At 39.8% G+C, this 16,747-nt stretch overlaps 1 protein-coding gene across 1 annotated transcript; it reads right to left on the reverse strand.

The window, feature by feature from the left end:
- Positions 1 to 414: 414 nt before the first annotated feature.
- On the reverse strand, positions 415 to 989 carry LOC118761117 (calcium uniporter protein, mitochondrial-like). The gene is made up of 2 exons (XM_036498789.1): positions 848 to 989; positions 415 to 815 (listed from the first exon to the last, which is right to left on the reverse strand). Exons 1-2 carry the CDS (start codon positions 962 to 964, stop codon positions 600 to 602), a joined length of 333 nt encoding a protein of 110 aa, XP_036354682.1. The 5' UTR covers positions 965 to 989; the 3' UTR covers positions 415 to 599.
- Positions 990 to 16,747: the final 15,758 nt, after the last annotated feature.

Genomic DNA, 16,747 nt, shown 5'->3' on the forward strand with positions numbered 1-16,747 from the left:
TTATTTGGGGACACATGTTTCTCAATGCACGGAACTTTTCCAATCAGGAGGGTAGTTCTCATATTTAAGGATGGAAACTATTTAATGGTCAACGGAAACAGTTTAACCAGACTAAAATTAAGTCGATGATCATTTCTTATGCTTTGATAGAGTAATAATGACGAAAGATCAACAAAAAAATAATATATTAAATCCTTTCTCTACCTCTCATACAAATATTTAATCGAAAGAATATCTATAGCAATAGTCAGAGGCAATACTCTGGCTATCTGCCAATGACTATTTCTCTTTTGATTTGAAATATATTAAGGATTTAAAAAAAAGCAACAAACATAGTTGGACGACACTTTTAGCTAGAGAATACATTTCAAAATATTAAATATTTAAGTTAATTAATCAAATTTTATGCTCGGATTTAAGAATTTGAAGCTGGAGAAAATTGTTTCGGAGGGCTTCGAGATTTTTGTTCGCTTCAGCCAATTGAGAGGTAAGTTCGTTGTAAACGTCGACACTCAGCCCATTTTTAGCGAACATCTTATGGAGTGCCTGGAGGAAATGTCTATTGCGGGCATCCCTGTAGGTATATTCCTGCCATCAGATCATCCAAATACCTGTCGCGTGACCATGTAATATGCATAGAAGAACATTCCAGTGACATATGTGACAAAATAGGTGACCGGCTCCATGATATCCCACGAGTACTCAAACCATGTAAGTCGAGCCAAAACACCAGTTTGGAGTCCCATAAACACTAAACCTAACCAGCCAATGGACTGTGCCCTCCAATCGGCAGCTTTGATCATTTGATTCCTACTCTTTCATAAATAAGACCCAAATGCGACAATACCCGTTCATATGGTTCTAATTCCTTGGTCAAAGTGGCAATCTGGTCTGTATATTTCCTTTCGATCGTCTCCTTGTGCGCTGTCACATTGAACGTACTGAATAAGTCAATTAATGACATTTTAAATTTATCTTCAACCGAGATGACCCCATTTGGTTTGTCTACGGATGAGGAGATATACTAAACCACTCTCGAGAAGGGGCTCGACTGTATATCTCTTGTCGTCGATGATCATGTCGAATGAACTCCTCAGAAGTGTCTCCAGAGGAGTCGACTTGGCCCACTTTATTGAGTCTACACTCAGATGTTAATATTACCAGAGGAGTATATCCCAATTCGTTCGATTCCTCCGTCCTCGTTTTTGACCGACTCAATCAAGTCCCCGACCGTATATCCGTAGAGACGGAGAGTAAATCGACAGAGTTCGTTTTTTGAGGGAAGGGGAAGATATAGTACTGGAAAAGTTCCATCGTGGTCCGTTTTTACTTTGAATATTTATTTATATTATTTGGACTTAAATTTATAGACCGATCTCGAATTATTCCTTCCGAATCGCTGGAATAATTCCTCAAAATATTGGCCAAATTCAAGGCTTGTTGTCTCCGAACATTTTTAACTGAATTTACAATCGATAATCGCATAACTACAATAAATGATATATATTTATTTTGAAATATTTTTACCATTTAAAATTAAGCAAGTAAATCAAATTTCCAATAATTCATTTTAAAGTATTTTTCGTTTAGCAGCTATTTCAACTATTCGATCAGTCAAAATGTGATACCGTCATTATGGAAACAAGCACTAATAAGGCCGATATTGAAACCTTGCAGACCTAGAGATGACCCTGCGTCTTTTAGACTTTTGTCTTTTATGCTTCATAACGAAAATCGTAAGCAGTGGTGTCTTTCCAACCTTTAGTTCTTCCCGTACGTTGGCCTCTCTCATCGCAATATTGCTTTATAAACACGCGGATTTGACCCAGAAATGCATTTTTATTCGATCATTTTAATTCCGCGACAAGGTTATGATTTCTCACATCTATTTTCAACCCTGCGGTCACATTTTTGTATCAGTAAGTACTTTTTTAATTGCACGCATTTCCACTACTTTGGTTGATATAGTGGATTGAATCAAACATCTGATTTTGTCGGCTTCTTTAATTTTGTTCACCCGGCCACTCGTCCACCTTCCGTAAATATAGTAAAGCTGTTTAATTCTAATAATGTTACATTGGACGTAGTTTTCCTTATTGATAAATCGAAAATTTAATTTACAGTTCCAATTCTCATCCGAATGGTAAAATAAATGTATCGAATATATTTTAAATAAATCGATTTCCATTTTGTCATGTTCTTTGTGGATGTCGGGAACATATTGTTCCTAATATTCCTCTACACACTACAAGGAATCCCAATTGGCATCACATTACTATAAATTCACTTTCCTAGGGATATGTAGTGCCATTCCTCTCTATCTGCAAGAGGTTGGGGCTTCCTACTCGCAGCAGTCCTATTTTAGCTTTGTCATGTGGCCTTTTAGTTTAAAAATCTTGTGGGCCCCGTTTGTTGATTCAATATTTTTCCGAAGGTCTTATTAGGGCAATATTGGCAGGTTCGGCCGGAGAAAGAGCTGGCTCATCCCCACTCAATATGCCCTCGGGCTTATTTTCATTTTCCTCTCCTTCAATATATCCGACATGCTTGGTTTAATACTCACAGTTTAAAATTCAAGTCAAAAAACAAATACATCGACTAACCTACGCTTTCTCTGCCGCTTCCATTCTTGCTGCCACTCAGGACGTGGCCGTCGACGGGTGGGCCATTTCCATTTTGCCCAGGTTTTTATTGATATGGAAAATGACAGGAATTTGCTCAGTTGGGCATCCACGTGCAATGTGATTGGCCAGATGTTGGGGATTTTTATATCGCGAGAAATTTTTGTGTCCTTGGAATCTGCAGAGTTCTGCAACAAGTATATTTTCACGAGTCCTAAAAATCACGGGATTATGACATTTCATGGTATTTTGCAGTTTTATTTTGGGATTTCTTCTTTTTTGGGGAGTGGTGTTCCTCGGGTGTACTACTTTCATTTTACTGTTTAAAAAAGAGCGAGAAAACACAGAAATAATTTCATATCTGGATGTTTATTCTGGACTGCTATCCGTGCTTAGGAAACCAGAAATGCAATTTTATATTTTTAATCAGCTTGTCTTAAAAGTAGAGCTTTGGGTGATTTCCAGATCGCGTATGCACCCATCGAGTCGATTTTTGTATTGAAGTTGTTGAATGCGGGGGTGAGTCGGCACACGATTGTGCAGATCAGTGCCCCCCTCACACTTGTCCAAGTCATTCTCCCCTTCTTCATTGAGCAAATGGGGCTCAGTCTCAAACCACTCCAATTCTTTGCAAATCAGTACAAACTGAGACTGTTGATCAAACTCCCACAACTCATTTTGTTTCTGTGGATTTTTTGTAGGACAGGCCAAGTCACTTCGGCGATGATTGGTGGAATATTTGTGGTTTCGATGGCCACCGAGGTGACTGGGAATGCCATATTCTAGATTATCTCGACCTGTATGACTGTTTCCACGATGGCTTTCCACACCAATGTGAGCGACCCCGTCATTGGTGGCTCCTACATGACACTCCTCAATACTGTTGCCAACTTGGGATTCGTCTGGCCCTCCACTCTATTCCTCAAATATGCCCAATTCTTTGATTGGAGGCCCTGTCTCGGCTCCCGGGTTTATTTCTTTATATATTTCAGTGTGTCCAAATTGATGGCATTTTAACAATGACCACTGTTTGCCTGCTATGGGGAGTTTTGTGGATCAAGTATTTTTGCCCGGCGTTTGTTGGGATCGAATCGTCAGGTTCTCACGTATGGCAGGTGCAAGGCCTCAAAAGACGGAATGTTTGCAAATAATTTTAGGCAACTCTGTTTAATAATATATCTTGTCGTTGCAAATTATACATGTTTAATTAAATTAGTTTCTTTACACAAACTGTCATTTTGTGCCGAAGTTTTTATCACAAGTGTAAATTGCGTCATTTTGTGAATATTTGGAATTTATGATAAATATGCTGTTTGAGTGCAAACCGAAACTTAACGCTGTGCGAACGTCTTTAAGTACGAATTATTTCATTGTGGCATTTTTAATTTTCACTTAATTGATTTAGCAACTGAGTAATCTGTCCTGCCGAATTTATTTCGTGAATAATTTTTGCTTTTTGGGTCAATATTGCATTCCAGTCCACTAAAGTACGTTATTTTGGTAAGAAATTTCCGATCTAGCCGCAATCTGTATGTATTGCCATTTTAATTAAAATATATAATGCAATGAAATTTATTCTGAATCATTTTAAATCAGTAGTATGAATATAGTTAATTTAATTAACTGAATTAAATCTATCAATTAGTCTAATAATTGAAAGGTCGATAGGGAATACGGCCACAAGAATACCCTAATGAGAATTAATATAAATGCAATCAATTATGTTATTAATAATATTTTAAAACATTTAATAGGAAATAATAGGCTTTATGTGGATAAACATACCACATTGATTGTTGAACAAATAAATGTTTGGTGAAAATACTTTAAAAAGCGTTTTCTCTGGAGGAGCAAACAGCACGGATACTTGTTTTGCAGTGGGGAACATAAACGGCTACGACTTTATAGTTGAGAGCCCCTAATAACTGGCAGGCATATGGTTCTGGTTCTAAACTGGTCATTCTCTCGCATGTCTTGGAAAAAGTTGACGCAATTGAGTGCAGTGAAGGAGAAATAAATTGTGTCACTTGTAGTAAATGCTACGGAAAAGTATTTGCTGCTATCCGACGTAGATTGCTGTCTCCATCAACAATGTATTGATAATCCTCCAGCCTAACGACCTGTCCTCGCAGGTATTGTGTGAATACAAGCACAGGACAACTATTCCTGGAGAAGGGTCACACATTTCACTACCAGTCAGCCAGATTCCATCACATTTGTCGAATTGGACTATTTCGGTATGCCTAATCACTCATTCAAGGGACTAAACTACTTGTTGCGGATAAGCGGCATGTTGAAATGTGGGGGTGGGATGACCTCGCTTCCCAGTGGGTCCTCAATTGGACTAATTAGTAATCAATTCCCTTTAATTACTCCAGCCAGCTCTCCTCTGTGCAAAAACTGTCATTTTCCAACGACGGGTTCTTCTTTGCGTCACTCTGCAAAGTACTGGCAGTCATTTCAGGTCTCCAGGGCGACACTGATGTTAGAATTTGGTTCCGTCGGCAACACGAAGACAGTTTGGAGAGAATCAGTGGGGATGACAAGTCAGTCGATTTTGACTTTATAATTCTCCACCATCCATTCCCAGTGACGTACATATCGTGGAGACAGATCAGCAGCCACCAAATGGCCCCGTGAGTGCCTGTTCTTAAATTCAGTGGGACTGTCCTCAACCTTATTCTCACATCCTCCGCCAATGGAGTTGGCAGAGTTTGGCAGCAAAGTGTGGAAGGTCAATCTAACTTTGATGTTCCACCCCTTCACGGACGTCGTCATTCGTTTCAGCAATTGCGTACAAAAGCATTCAGGCGTATCAAGAAAGCAATGTAATTCAATTGAAGCATTTCAGGAATAAAAAATCTGGGAATTGGGGTATAAGAAGCCCTTCAATTGCTGACATAAACGCATTTGCCACTGAGATCGCCATATCTCACAAATTCCACATGGTCCAGAGCATATTTCTGGGCACCGAAGAGGGGAAAATGACATTTCATTGGCTGAATAACAAGAAAATGGCATTCAATCTCCAATTAAATGCACTTGTCTGCTACAACCACTCAGTTGAGTATTCTGATCACTGTTAGCATTGCAAATGTTCATCACATGATGACCGGATTGTGCTAGAGGAGTCTCCTTCCACTCCGAGTGAGATTCTCTTCAACTGTCTGGCCGATATGGTTGTCCTTGACCTGTAACCAGGCAGTGTTCGACATGCCATAACCTGTACAGTGAGATATCCGATCTTTTAAAGAGTTGGTATAATAGTAGTGACCTCATATTTGCTGTTAATCATGCAACTGGCACTTTTATTATTTGGGAATTGAAGTATATGGACTCGACATTGATCGACAGTCAGAGAAGTGTGGAATGCAAACATTTGATTGGTCCACAAAAGTTATTTCAGAGTAATCAGTTCGAATGTCTGTCCCCTTTCATCAAGACATTCGAGAACCATTATTATATCCTCCCCAATTTGGAGTCCTCATACCCTGAGTGTTTCGATTGGATGAAAATGCTGAGAGAGCCCTGCATCTTCATAGTTGCCCGACACTCGGATGGCACAATCTATCAACTCCAGGCCAATTTCCAGCTTGAGAACAACCAGGCCACCATTTCGAACATAATTCCCGTCAATCGAGTGTGTGGCCACTGCTATGATATCCGCAGCATTAACCACCACCCTTACCTTCCACTTATTGTCTCCATTGCCTATAATCACCTGGTTGGGACTTGTTTCTATTTTAGAGGGACACGTCTGAACTTATTCTGTGGATTATGGACTCTCCTGGCTATTTGTATCAGAAGGGGCCAGTTGGTCTCCACGAACTAGCCCGTGTCAACAATTTTTGTCATCTTTCATACGACAAGGCAGCCTGGTTCCCTCTGCGACTGCCTGGATATAGTTCGGATGAGGGAATTTATTCTCCTTCTTCTCTGTTTGTTGTCCAACGAGACAGTCGATTTCTGATTTGTCAGGCAGTTGTCGATGTGAGATCACATCTCAACAAAGCAGAGGTTCCCCTCTTTCCATAGTCCTAGCGAGTGGAGAGGCCTCATCGCCCTGTGTTGGTCAGTCAGCAGTCAGCCATGATGTCGGGTGCTATTTTCAAGTTAAAGTCAATAAAGGACAACCTCAAAGTACATTCAGATATATATTGTTTAGGAAAATGGGCAAACAATATTTATGCACATTTACTATAAGTATTCTGTCACTAGACAAAGCTCTGACGTGAATTCTTATCACGTCCAGGATGAATTGACTGGATTTTCTCGCTCTTATATTATGGTGTTGATAACAGAGTTGGATGGCCAGCAATTTGTGTTGGAGGCTTATGAAATTGTAGTCACTGCCAATAAACCAGAAGAAACCACATTTTTGGTCGACCCTATTGTGAAGGTCAAAAGAATCTCATGTCGCCATTTTAGTGGAAATGGGTCTCCATTGTTGCATGTCAAGCCAACTTCTGACCACAATGCTTCTATTTACTTTTCTCGCTTTATGGTCCCATCCTATCTCTTTGCCTTACTTTTTGCGGATGGGGAGGTGTGCTTGTGGCATTCTGCCATTACGAGTTATGGAATCGAGTTCTCCCCCACAAAGAACGTGTGTTCTATTCCCCAATCAATTCATTAACCTGTTTTTGTCAGGAATGTAATTTTTAGCCTTCAGTGCATTCGAGTTTGCCTATGATGGAAGATTTGCTTTTTCCACGTTGAATGAGAAGAATCTTACTTTGGAGGTGGAATCTGGGAGAGTGAGTCTTCCGGGGGATTTGACTGGAATTTAGAAGCCTCCGTGACTGTGAGCGACCTTTTAATGTTGTTTCATTTAATTAAAGCTCAGTTATGGGCAGGGTTGTTAGATTTAAATCATTTGATTTTAATCAACAATAAAAATCAATGATTTAAATCATTAAAAAAAATCAAAAAAATCAAAAAATCATTTAAATTTTTTTAAATGTCTGGAAGAAAGCGTGATTCTTTGTGGGCTTATTTTGATAAACGTATTATTCCTGGAAAGACCGGAAGCCGTGCCAGATGTCGTAATTGTGGGAAGGACATACAAGGTCTTGTATCCCGGATGAGGCAGCATCATTTATTATGTCGAAGTAATATTGATATCCCTGAAAATATGCCGAGACCTGAAAGCGAATTTCCTCCAAGGATGAAGGACCATTCATTAATCAATTTCGTAACTACGACGACTTCATCTAAGAAAGATTTGATGGATCTGCAACTCGCTAGATACATATTTCTACAAACACTCCGTTTGCTGCTGTAGAACATCCCGAATTTGTCAAATTCGTCCAAATGCTTCTTCCTGGGTATCGTTTACCCTCTCGTCATCAAATTGGTGGTACATTACTTGATCATGTGTACGACCAAATACATGAAGACTGTCGACAAAGACTCCAGGACAAAACAGTGTCTATGATGTTGGACGGGTGGAGCAACATTCATAATGAACCCGTTATTGTGTCTCGGTTGTGACATCAGATGAGGAAAATTATCTCATTGACACTGTGGACACTTCTGGATATAGCCACACTGCGGAATATCTTCAATCTGTTGCTATAGCCTCCGCACAATTGGCTGAACAACGGTTTGGATGTAAAATCGGCAGTCTTGTAACGGATAATGCTGCCAACATGACTAAAATGAGACGGATAATGATGGAAGATGGCAATGAAATAATTACTTATGGTTGCTCGGCACATTATCTCAACCTTCTTGTGAAGGATGTCGAGGTAGCGGACGTTAAAGGAACTATTGTAACAATCAATAAATATTTCCGAAACGTCCATCTTCCAGCTGCATGGTACAAATCTAATGGAGGAAAAAAACTCGTTCTTCCGATTGATGTACGGTGGAACACTTTATCAGACTGTTTTCAATCTTATCTGGATAATTGGTCTATTATTTTGAGAACTTGTGAGGAACACAGAACGGATATTGATACAGAGATTTTTTCCAAGGTCCAAAATATTTCCCTAAAACGACGCGTTGAAGAATATCTGATGCTTATTAAACCAATTGCTGTCGCTTTAGATAAAATTCAGAATGATTCTACCACGATTAGTCATGCTGTAGAAATTTGGAAAGAACTTGAACAGACATATATTGACAATGGATGTACGAATATTTTAGGAAAAGTGAGAATTCGAGCAAAACAAGCATTAACACCTTTCCACTTACTTGCGAATTTGATCGACCCGACATGTAGTGGGAAATCTCTTTCAAATGTTGAGATTGACATTGCATTGAGTTATTGTGCTCAAAATTATGAATATGCACTTCCGACTCTGATTAATTTCAGAGCAAAAGCTGATCCATTTAAACATACATGTTTGCTCCGAATTTATTGAGTAAAGTATCACCTATAGCTTGGTGGGAGTCGAATTCATACCAGTTACCTTCACAAGTAATTTCACTATGCAAAAAATTCTTGGAGCAGTTGCTTCGACAGGTGGAATAGAAAGAATCTTTTCAACATTCGGATTTCTACATTCAAATGTACGCAATAGGCTGGGGATCGAAAAAGCAGCCAAACTTGTTTCCATTTACAAGCTTTTAAATAAATAAAAACGATTTCCATTGTTTTTTTTTTTATTTTAGTTCGCTTTGAAATATTTTTTATTTATTAACCCGAAGACCACAAAGAAAGAAAGCGTAATGCAAACTAGTTAAGTGATCCCGGTGGACATAAGGAACTACGATAGATCGTTCTGCGTGGCCGTTTTCAGTGTTTATGTACAAAGAGAGAGGTTCTCTGATAAGCCAGGTGGAAAGGGTCGTTTTGAAATAAAGATCATTTAATTCAAAAAAATCTGATTTAAATCAAAAAATCGTGATTAAATCAAAAAAATCAGATTTTTTGATTTTTTTGAAAAAAATCATGATTTTTAACAACCCTGGTTATGGTCACTAAATAGGTTGTCAAATGAGCTGGCTGCCCACCATGAATGGCTCCCACATTCTAGTTGTCCTCACCAACTCGAATGTACTTTTACCGACTTGATTGAATTAGGTCTACTTCTTTTCAGAATCATTTCTCAGACAAGAGAGGTGGATTCTGATCGCCACGTCAAACTCTTCCAGACGACTAAAATGTCGATTTTCGGACTTGTAAGCAAGTTTGGGGGATTTTAGTGTTTGGACGGGTCTTTGATGATTGCCAACGGAAACGAGGCATTTCTGTATAGATCAGGACAAGATGAGTCCGACATTTTTGAACAGTCACGTCTCCACACTTGCATTCCCCCAATCTTCCATCCCCGACAACTTGTGGCCTTGCTCGGACTTGGGAGGACTCATTGTGTCAATCGCATTTTCAAACACCTCCTTGACTCGATTGACCGAGCAATTCAAGACAAATCTGATTTGACCCTTCCACTGTCAATTCCTGTTATGCCTCTTCACTCAATCTTTGCCGACCAGGAGGCTGAGGACATGGGAAATTGTGGGAATATTGAAGAATGTGGTTTATTCAGTGACTCCGGGGAGCAGTCGGAAAGTGATTCCCTCAATCTAAACAGCGAGGACTCGGGATCTATACATTTTGCGGAGAGAAAAGATGTTCCAGACAATTTAGAAGAATTTGCAGTGTCTGATGTAATTTATGCAGGTTATGTTAGACAAAGCGACTGTGTCGTTATTTGGACAAAATCCAACTCAAAGGACTGAAATCAGAAGAACAGATCGAATTAAAGTCATTTGCAGAGTGTTGTGGACAAATATTCCTCAACCTTAAAAGTAATTCATTTCAGACACGTGACTAATCAGAGGGTCTCGATGTGGCGTCAATTCGTTATTGCATTGCATTTTTTACTTCCCGACGGAGGGGAGTTCCCCTGGATGAACACTCCTATTTCTGGGCCTACTATTCTGAATATAAAGAAGACCTACTCAACTATATTCCCGGAGTGGCACAGGGAAACTTGTCTTGGAAAGATTTTAAGGAGGCTGGGGCTGTTTGGTGGATCTCCAGTGTCCCACTTCTCCGCAAGTATGTGGAAATGGTATCACATGCTTGTCGATTTGAAAGATTGCTCGATGTCAGTTCCAGAACGAGGGTGACCCTTTGTCAGTAGCAATTTACTACATGGCATTGAAAAAGAAGCTTGTGATTAGATCACTCTACAAGTGAGTCTATTTTCTGTATTTGAGATCATTAAATGACACTCGAATGGAGGCGTTCTTTGCAAATGACTTTGACGAGCCTCGTTGGAAGGAAGCTGCTAATAAGAATGCATTCTCTCTACTCACTAAAAATCGCTATATTCATAGCGCCGCATTTTTTATGTTGGCGAATGATATTAAGAGTGCTATTGAGGTTGCCCTCCGACTGGACTGTTCTAGATTTGTGTCTTCCGTCTTAAGGATTTGCAGTTGGCAATGCTGATAGCCGTTCTGTGGGAGTCGGACACATCCTCTCTGTCGTCGCCCACTTTTATTGACCTCGTCAAGTCTCAGGTGGTGGAAAATTCCCAAGCCAGCCCTGTTCTTCGCTGCATTGGCTGTCTAATAATGCAGGTTTCTCATTACTATGATTTGTAGGACTACAAGGGAGCCGTCCTCTCAATGGCAGAAGAAGGAATTGGTTTCATTCCCCAAGATACGGATTGCTCCAGATTGAACATGTACCAATACCTCACCACCTACAAAAAGATTAACTTTTCGGACATGGTGACTGTCGCAATCATTGGTAGGCATGGACCGGCCATCGGCGGATATTGGCTCGACTGTTCTTCACGGTGGCCTATGCTTATCTGCGCAATGGGAATCCTCACATTTGCTTTGAGATAATGCAGCAGAATGGACACGTGATATATCCCTATTGTAATATTAAGTTGTTTAACGACATTTCCGTGCAATTAAATCACCTCAAGTTGATTGGGTGCCTCAAAATACTGGCAAGTGAAATTGACGGCGAGAACATTGGTTGGCCCAATGTATAATTTGACAGGATTTGAGGACAATCCAATGGCATTCAAAGAGCATTTCCTCCATTGGGTATACGCCAGTGCTTCATTCGTGAATGCCACATTCATGAGGATATGTATTTGTTGGTCATGCATCAGTTAAATAGCTCATCCAATGCTCGAGAAGGAGTTTATTACTGATCTCTCTCTCGTTCCGGGTTTTCAGAGGAATGAATGTTCCGAGGAGTCAAGAGTCACTGATTGGCTTATATCTAATCGTTCCTTCCTCCACTGTCTCCTGTCGTATTGCAAGTTATTTGACACTGCCTCCTTGATTTGCCTGACTGCAGTCAAGACAGAACTAATGTTGTTAATTCAGGCTTGAGTGTTGTGGGTAGACTGGTGTAGAAGCTGGAGCACGTGGCTGTCACTCATTCTTTTAGCAAAGAAAGGAAAATAACTTCAGCAGTGCCTTATATTTTTGCAAATCAGTTGTGCTATCAGGAAGTGCTGTTTAACCCCATTAATTTCCTCCGAACCTTAAATCAAGATTTGCTCTCACTTTTGGTAAACTCGTACACTTCAGATACTCCGGCTCAGGTTTGGCTAAGTCCGATTTTCCTCAAGGTGAGACAAATATTCAATTTGACCAAAACACTGTCTTCTTCTCTCTTTCAGTGTTTGGTCGATTTTCCAGGAAATGGACTGGACTCGCAGGGAATTGAGATTATTGCCGACCGGAGTGAAGGAAGCTCATCTTCGAGGCAATTCATGTCTGTCCTGGTGGAGGACATGAGGCATAAATTGGCAGCCAACCTGCCACATGCGGACATTGAGCAGTACACCTCCTCGTGCTTTGAAAATTGGCCTTGTTCTAATTATTTAATAATGTCAAGTCAATGTGGACGATGCTGACAATTCTGGACTTGGTGGTTACGTAATATTTCTGATCGAAGTTTTCTCGACTGTTTATGTGGCACTCGTGTATGTAGCCCTCATTCGAAGTGATTTCGAACTGCTTTATTCACTCTTGAACAGAGTTTTCCCAATTTTCTCCTATCATTACTTGTTTGGCTGTTCGGTTATGTTGGCGGATGACAACAAATGTTGATTATGCCATTCTAATCACTAGATTACTATTGTAGGCCACAACAAACACTTTTGGACTTTTTCCTACCACAAGTAGTTATTTTTCTGACTTTTTAGTCGACTAACGTTATGTCCTGGAATACTGCAGATTTGGACGAGTTTTGGTTATTCTAATTTGCAGTGTGGGGGAGTATTACTCCGTGTTGCTACATCTGGCCAGTCTTGAATATGCCCGTTTCCTGCTCAGAAAACTGTTTGTAATGCTGCAGATAAACCCCAACAGTAATTTACTGGGTGACCCATTCCAGATTTGATATCCGTCTCCATCAATCTGTTTGCCATCGATCGGATGCTTAATACTCTCGCCGAGAGAAAGACTGTGGAAATTGCCCACTGGACTGGCCCGTCTAAGGAGTTTGAGAGTGTTCTCAAGTTGAATGACAGTCGCAATATTTTCAGCAAATACCACTTGTTTATCTCCGGGGAAATAAGACCAAAGTGTGTTTATCGGTTTACTCTTAGAGAACTAACTCCCTCTATGAACAAACTGTGGGGTATGCTTGTGAGGAAAAGGTTTCTAAGGAGTGTCTTCATCAAGAACGTGTACACAAATATAAATGCCGAGACCAAAGTATATTATTTTCAATGACCTGTAGGATGAGAATCTGCGCTTCCATCGAGTGATTGACCCCAAAGAAGGCAAGATTACTTCGTTCTGTTTCCACGAGGAAAGGATGGTTGTTTTAATTTGCAGAATTCACTATCTTTGGTTCACGGAAATGGATTGATCGAGGTGGACGTCACCAAATTGTTATATCCCCCATCGTGGGTGCTCAATAGGTCGGAATATGACATTGATTTGCTTAATTGGTATATTATCCGTGATCAATATGAGTATCCTCGTGTCCGACGACTATGAGGATAAAGCCACTCCTCTCCCCCAACCAGAAATATCCTTCCACGAGCACATAAACCGTTTCGAACCAGTTATAGCACGTAGTTAAGTATAAGGGTTTAAAACGGAATAATTCTTCTTCATTTACCAAACTATGTGCACTTTTAAACCACCGACTTTGTCAGTGACGAGTTATTGTATGAATAGATGCAAGTGGACATTCCAATGGGGTCGTCAAAGTGTGGAGTTGGGGACGGTCCAAGTCAGTCCATCACTTATTCGAGTCAACTCATGGAAGCATCACTCAGATGAGACTATGTCCGTCTGATCCAATGCGGGTAGTTTACTCTCATCCTTGTAGATCTCCGTTTCTGACTCGAAAGGGTTCCTCAGGGCGTCCCAAATGAAGCACCACATTGTCGATAGTTCAATTAATATGGTTTAATACTTTTCTGATTGGTAGCAAGTCCACAATTATATGCATGTCACTGACTTTGACTATTTTCTCTCTCCTAGTACTTTGGTATTCGCTGGGAATTCAAACGAGGGGGCCTGCATATCGATGTGGGACCAGCTCATTCCCCCTAAAAGTGGAGTTCATTTATGTAAGTTTCCTGAGAGTTATTCCAGTTATGAAGAATAATTTTGGTCTGTTTAATTGTGTTAATTATGCCTCTCAACACCACGTTTTGCTGGCTGGCCACAGTTCTGAGGGATTATATGTCATCGACTCCAGGAATCATAAACAACTTGGCAGGATTAAACTGGAAGACTCCCACATTACTAGTTTGGCTGTTCATCCAACTGAGGACTATTTCGCTGTGGGCTGTAGTTCGGGAAATATTCAGGTGTGGGTTGTGATTGAGTGGTAGATGTATCGAATGGCTGACTTTGGTTTGTTGCACTGCATAAAGGCCGCTCACTCTCGAAATTCCATGTTCAAACACCACTCGGGGGTCACTGAAATACAGTTTTGGCCTTATGGTTTTATGACTTCGAGTGGGAAGGATGGGACTGTAAGATTTCACGATCTTCAGTAAATTATTTATTTTCGTTCTTTCAGATTTGATACCAACATTTAACACACTCTTAACATTGCTTCTTAAGGTCAGCTCTCAATTGTTGAACTGGCTGTATATCTCTTTGACTAATCGAACAATAAATATCGACAGAATGATGAACTATACATTTTTTAGCATCAGTTAAAAATATATCAGACTCAGTATTGTTCTATTAAGGATTTGTGCAAAATCAAAGTTATTGGTGTTAAAAATTTGATTTCGTCCGTAAAGGCCTCAATTGTAAAAAGTAAAAAAAGATTGCCAACCGGATGTTGTTGTTACCAAATGTGCAAGTTGACTGAATGCATCAAATTATTATATCCCTTTACTTAAAAGCTAGTAATTTATAGATCCGCACAGGCATGAAATACACTTTATTTTAAATAAAGAGGAGTTAATTTTTAACTAATCGTATGTAGAACCAAGGAATTCTTTAATTGTTTTATTTTTCTTTTGTGGGTTTAAGATAGACAATCAATTTCCGCAGTGAGTATTCGTGACGTCCACTGTGTCATCCGGCTTAGTCATTAAAATACTGGCAATAAGAGAAATTGCCGGCCGTTTTGAAATAATGATTAACCATTGAGATTTTAAATATATAAATTGTTTATTTAGGTTACAAATAAATAAAATAAATAAACAAAAGCTGAATATCACGCTTTCGTTGTGCGATATGATAATTCAAAATCAACTCGCGCCTGCAATAGAGGTTATATAGACAATAAAGAATACATTTGAATTATAAATTAATTCTCAATTCATTATTTTCCAATAGATGAATGAAATGTTTCAAGAAGAAACTGAAAATTTAAACCCGGGCCACTTTACCGACCCGGACAATTATATTCTTAGCCTGGAAAGCTTAATAAAATGTATAAAAATCCTCAAAAACAGTCAATTTAACCTCGATTTATGTCCAAATAAATTCACGGAGCTCATAATGTCAGTTCTCTGCACACTCGACTTCAAGGAAGGTCATTTTGCAGCATTTCAAAGCCAGAACCCCCGATTCGAGTATTTGAGAGCATCCACGGCCTCATTGTGGACTACGACCGATGGGCGAGTCAGGAATTGGCCAGCATCATTTCATTTCAATGGGTAATCTGCATCGACAGACTATCACTGGCCAAAACACGAGGCAGCAAGTTCTGATCAGTCCGTAGGTTCTGGCGAGGAAGACGTTTTGTTGAACGAATGTATCAACAGAAACTGTTTTGGGAATTTATGTTCGTTTCTGGGGTCATGTCAACACATTTTGTGGACGGTTTTTGTGGTTTCTTATTTTAGCCTGTTTTTGCCGAGAGAATTAATTCAATATTGACGGATTTTATTTCGTTGTATCCATTTACTGTCCGGACTGTTTGTCATTTTGTAGATTAAGAAACTGCGCGATGCCTCTGAGGGGAGTATGGACTACCGCAGTTCCTCCCATTATATTCGCTTCTTTTCACTTGTATTTATTTTTATCAATTGAAGGTGATTTATTTCTATGAAAATGTGTCTTTTCCTTTCGGGTCGGACTTTTGGGCAGAACACGAGGACAATTCATCAAAAAAGGCAATATCCACCAAACATGTGAACACTTGTGGTTAATTGGCAGGAATTTTTATATAATTTCATAATATATATTGGACAAAACATTGCCCAGTTTCATCTCGTCCATTACTTCAGGATGCTCAAATCTCTCTGCATCTCCGGAGGATCCGAGCCCTCTACGTGCTGTTTTGAACTGCTCCTCTCAGACTTGTGTCCCACCGGTTGATTTATTACTTCATTCCAAGGTGTGGGGGCAGGACAGTTGACGTGGCACACCATCATCAAGGCAGTTCATGATTACTCCAGTTTGTTCAATACTAATAATATTCCTGCCATATCTGACGATGATTTGGACATATTTTGTGCTGCCTTCGACCTTCTTTCTGCATTAGCATCAAATGTTCCGTGTTGGATATTTATCATAGAATATCAAAGTATTGACTCAGGTTGAAGATTGGCGGGAAGGGGTCTCTGGATGTCTCTGCGATTTCCTGACCGTTTTATTTCGACTTGTGTTTTGGCCGACGTCGGCGACTTTGAAGGCCAGGACTTATGATTTGCTAGCCAGTCTTCTTTATTCTCAAAAAATGTCAAAAATAATATGGAATGCCTTCAAGGGCA

The sequence above is a fragment of the Octopus sinensis genome, unplaced genomic scaffold (assembly GCF_006345805.1).
Source record: "Octopus sinensis unplaced genomic scaffold, ASM634580v1 Contig08756, whole genome shotgun sequence".
In the NCBI taxonomy this organism is placed as follows: domain Eukaryota; kingdom Metazoa; phylum Mollusca; class Cephalopoda; order Octopoda; family Octopodidae; genus Octopus; species Octopus sinensis.

What these genes read in the sequence shown, in the direction of transcription:
- LOC118761117 (XM_036498789.1), bottom strand. Translation starts at nt 964, where the DNA reads ATGTCATTAATTGACTTATTCAGTACGTTCAATGTGACAGCGCACAAG. An exon ending in AATTAGAACCATATGAACGG is followed by an intron (nt 816 to 847) that starts GTATTGTCGCAT and finishes TATTTATGAAAG; the next exon opens with AGTAGGAATCAAATGATCAA.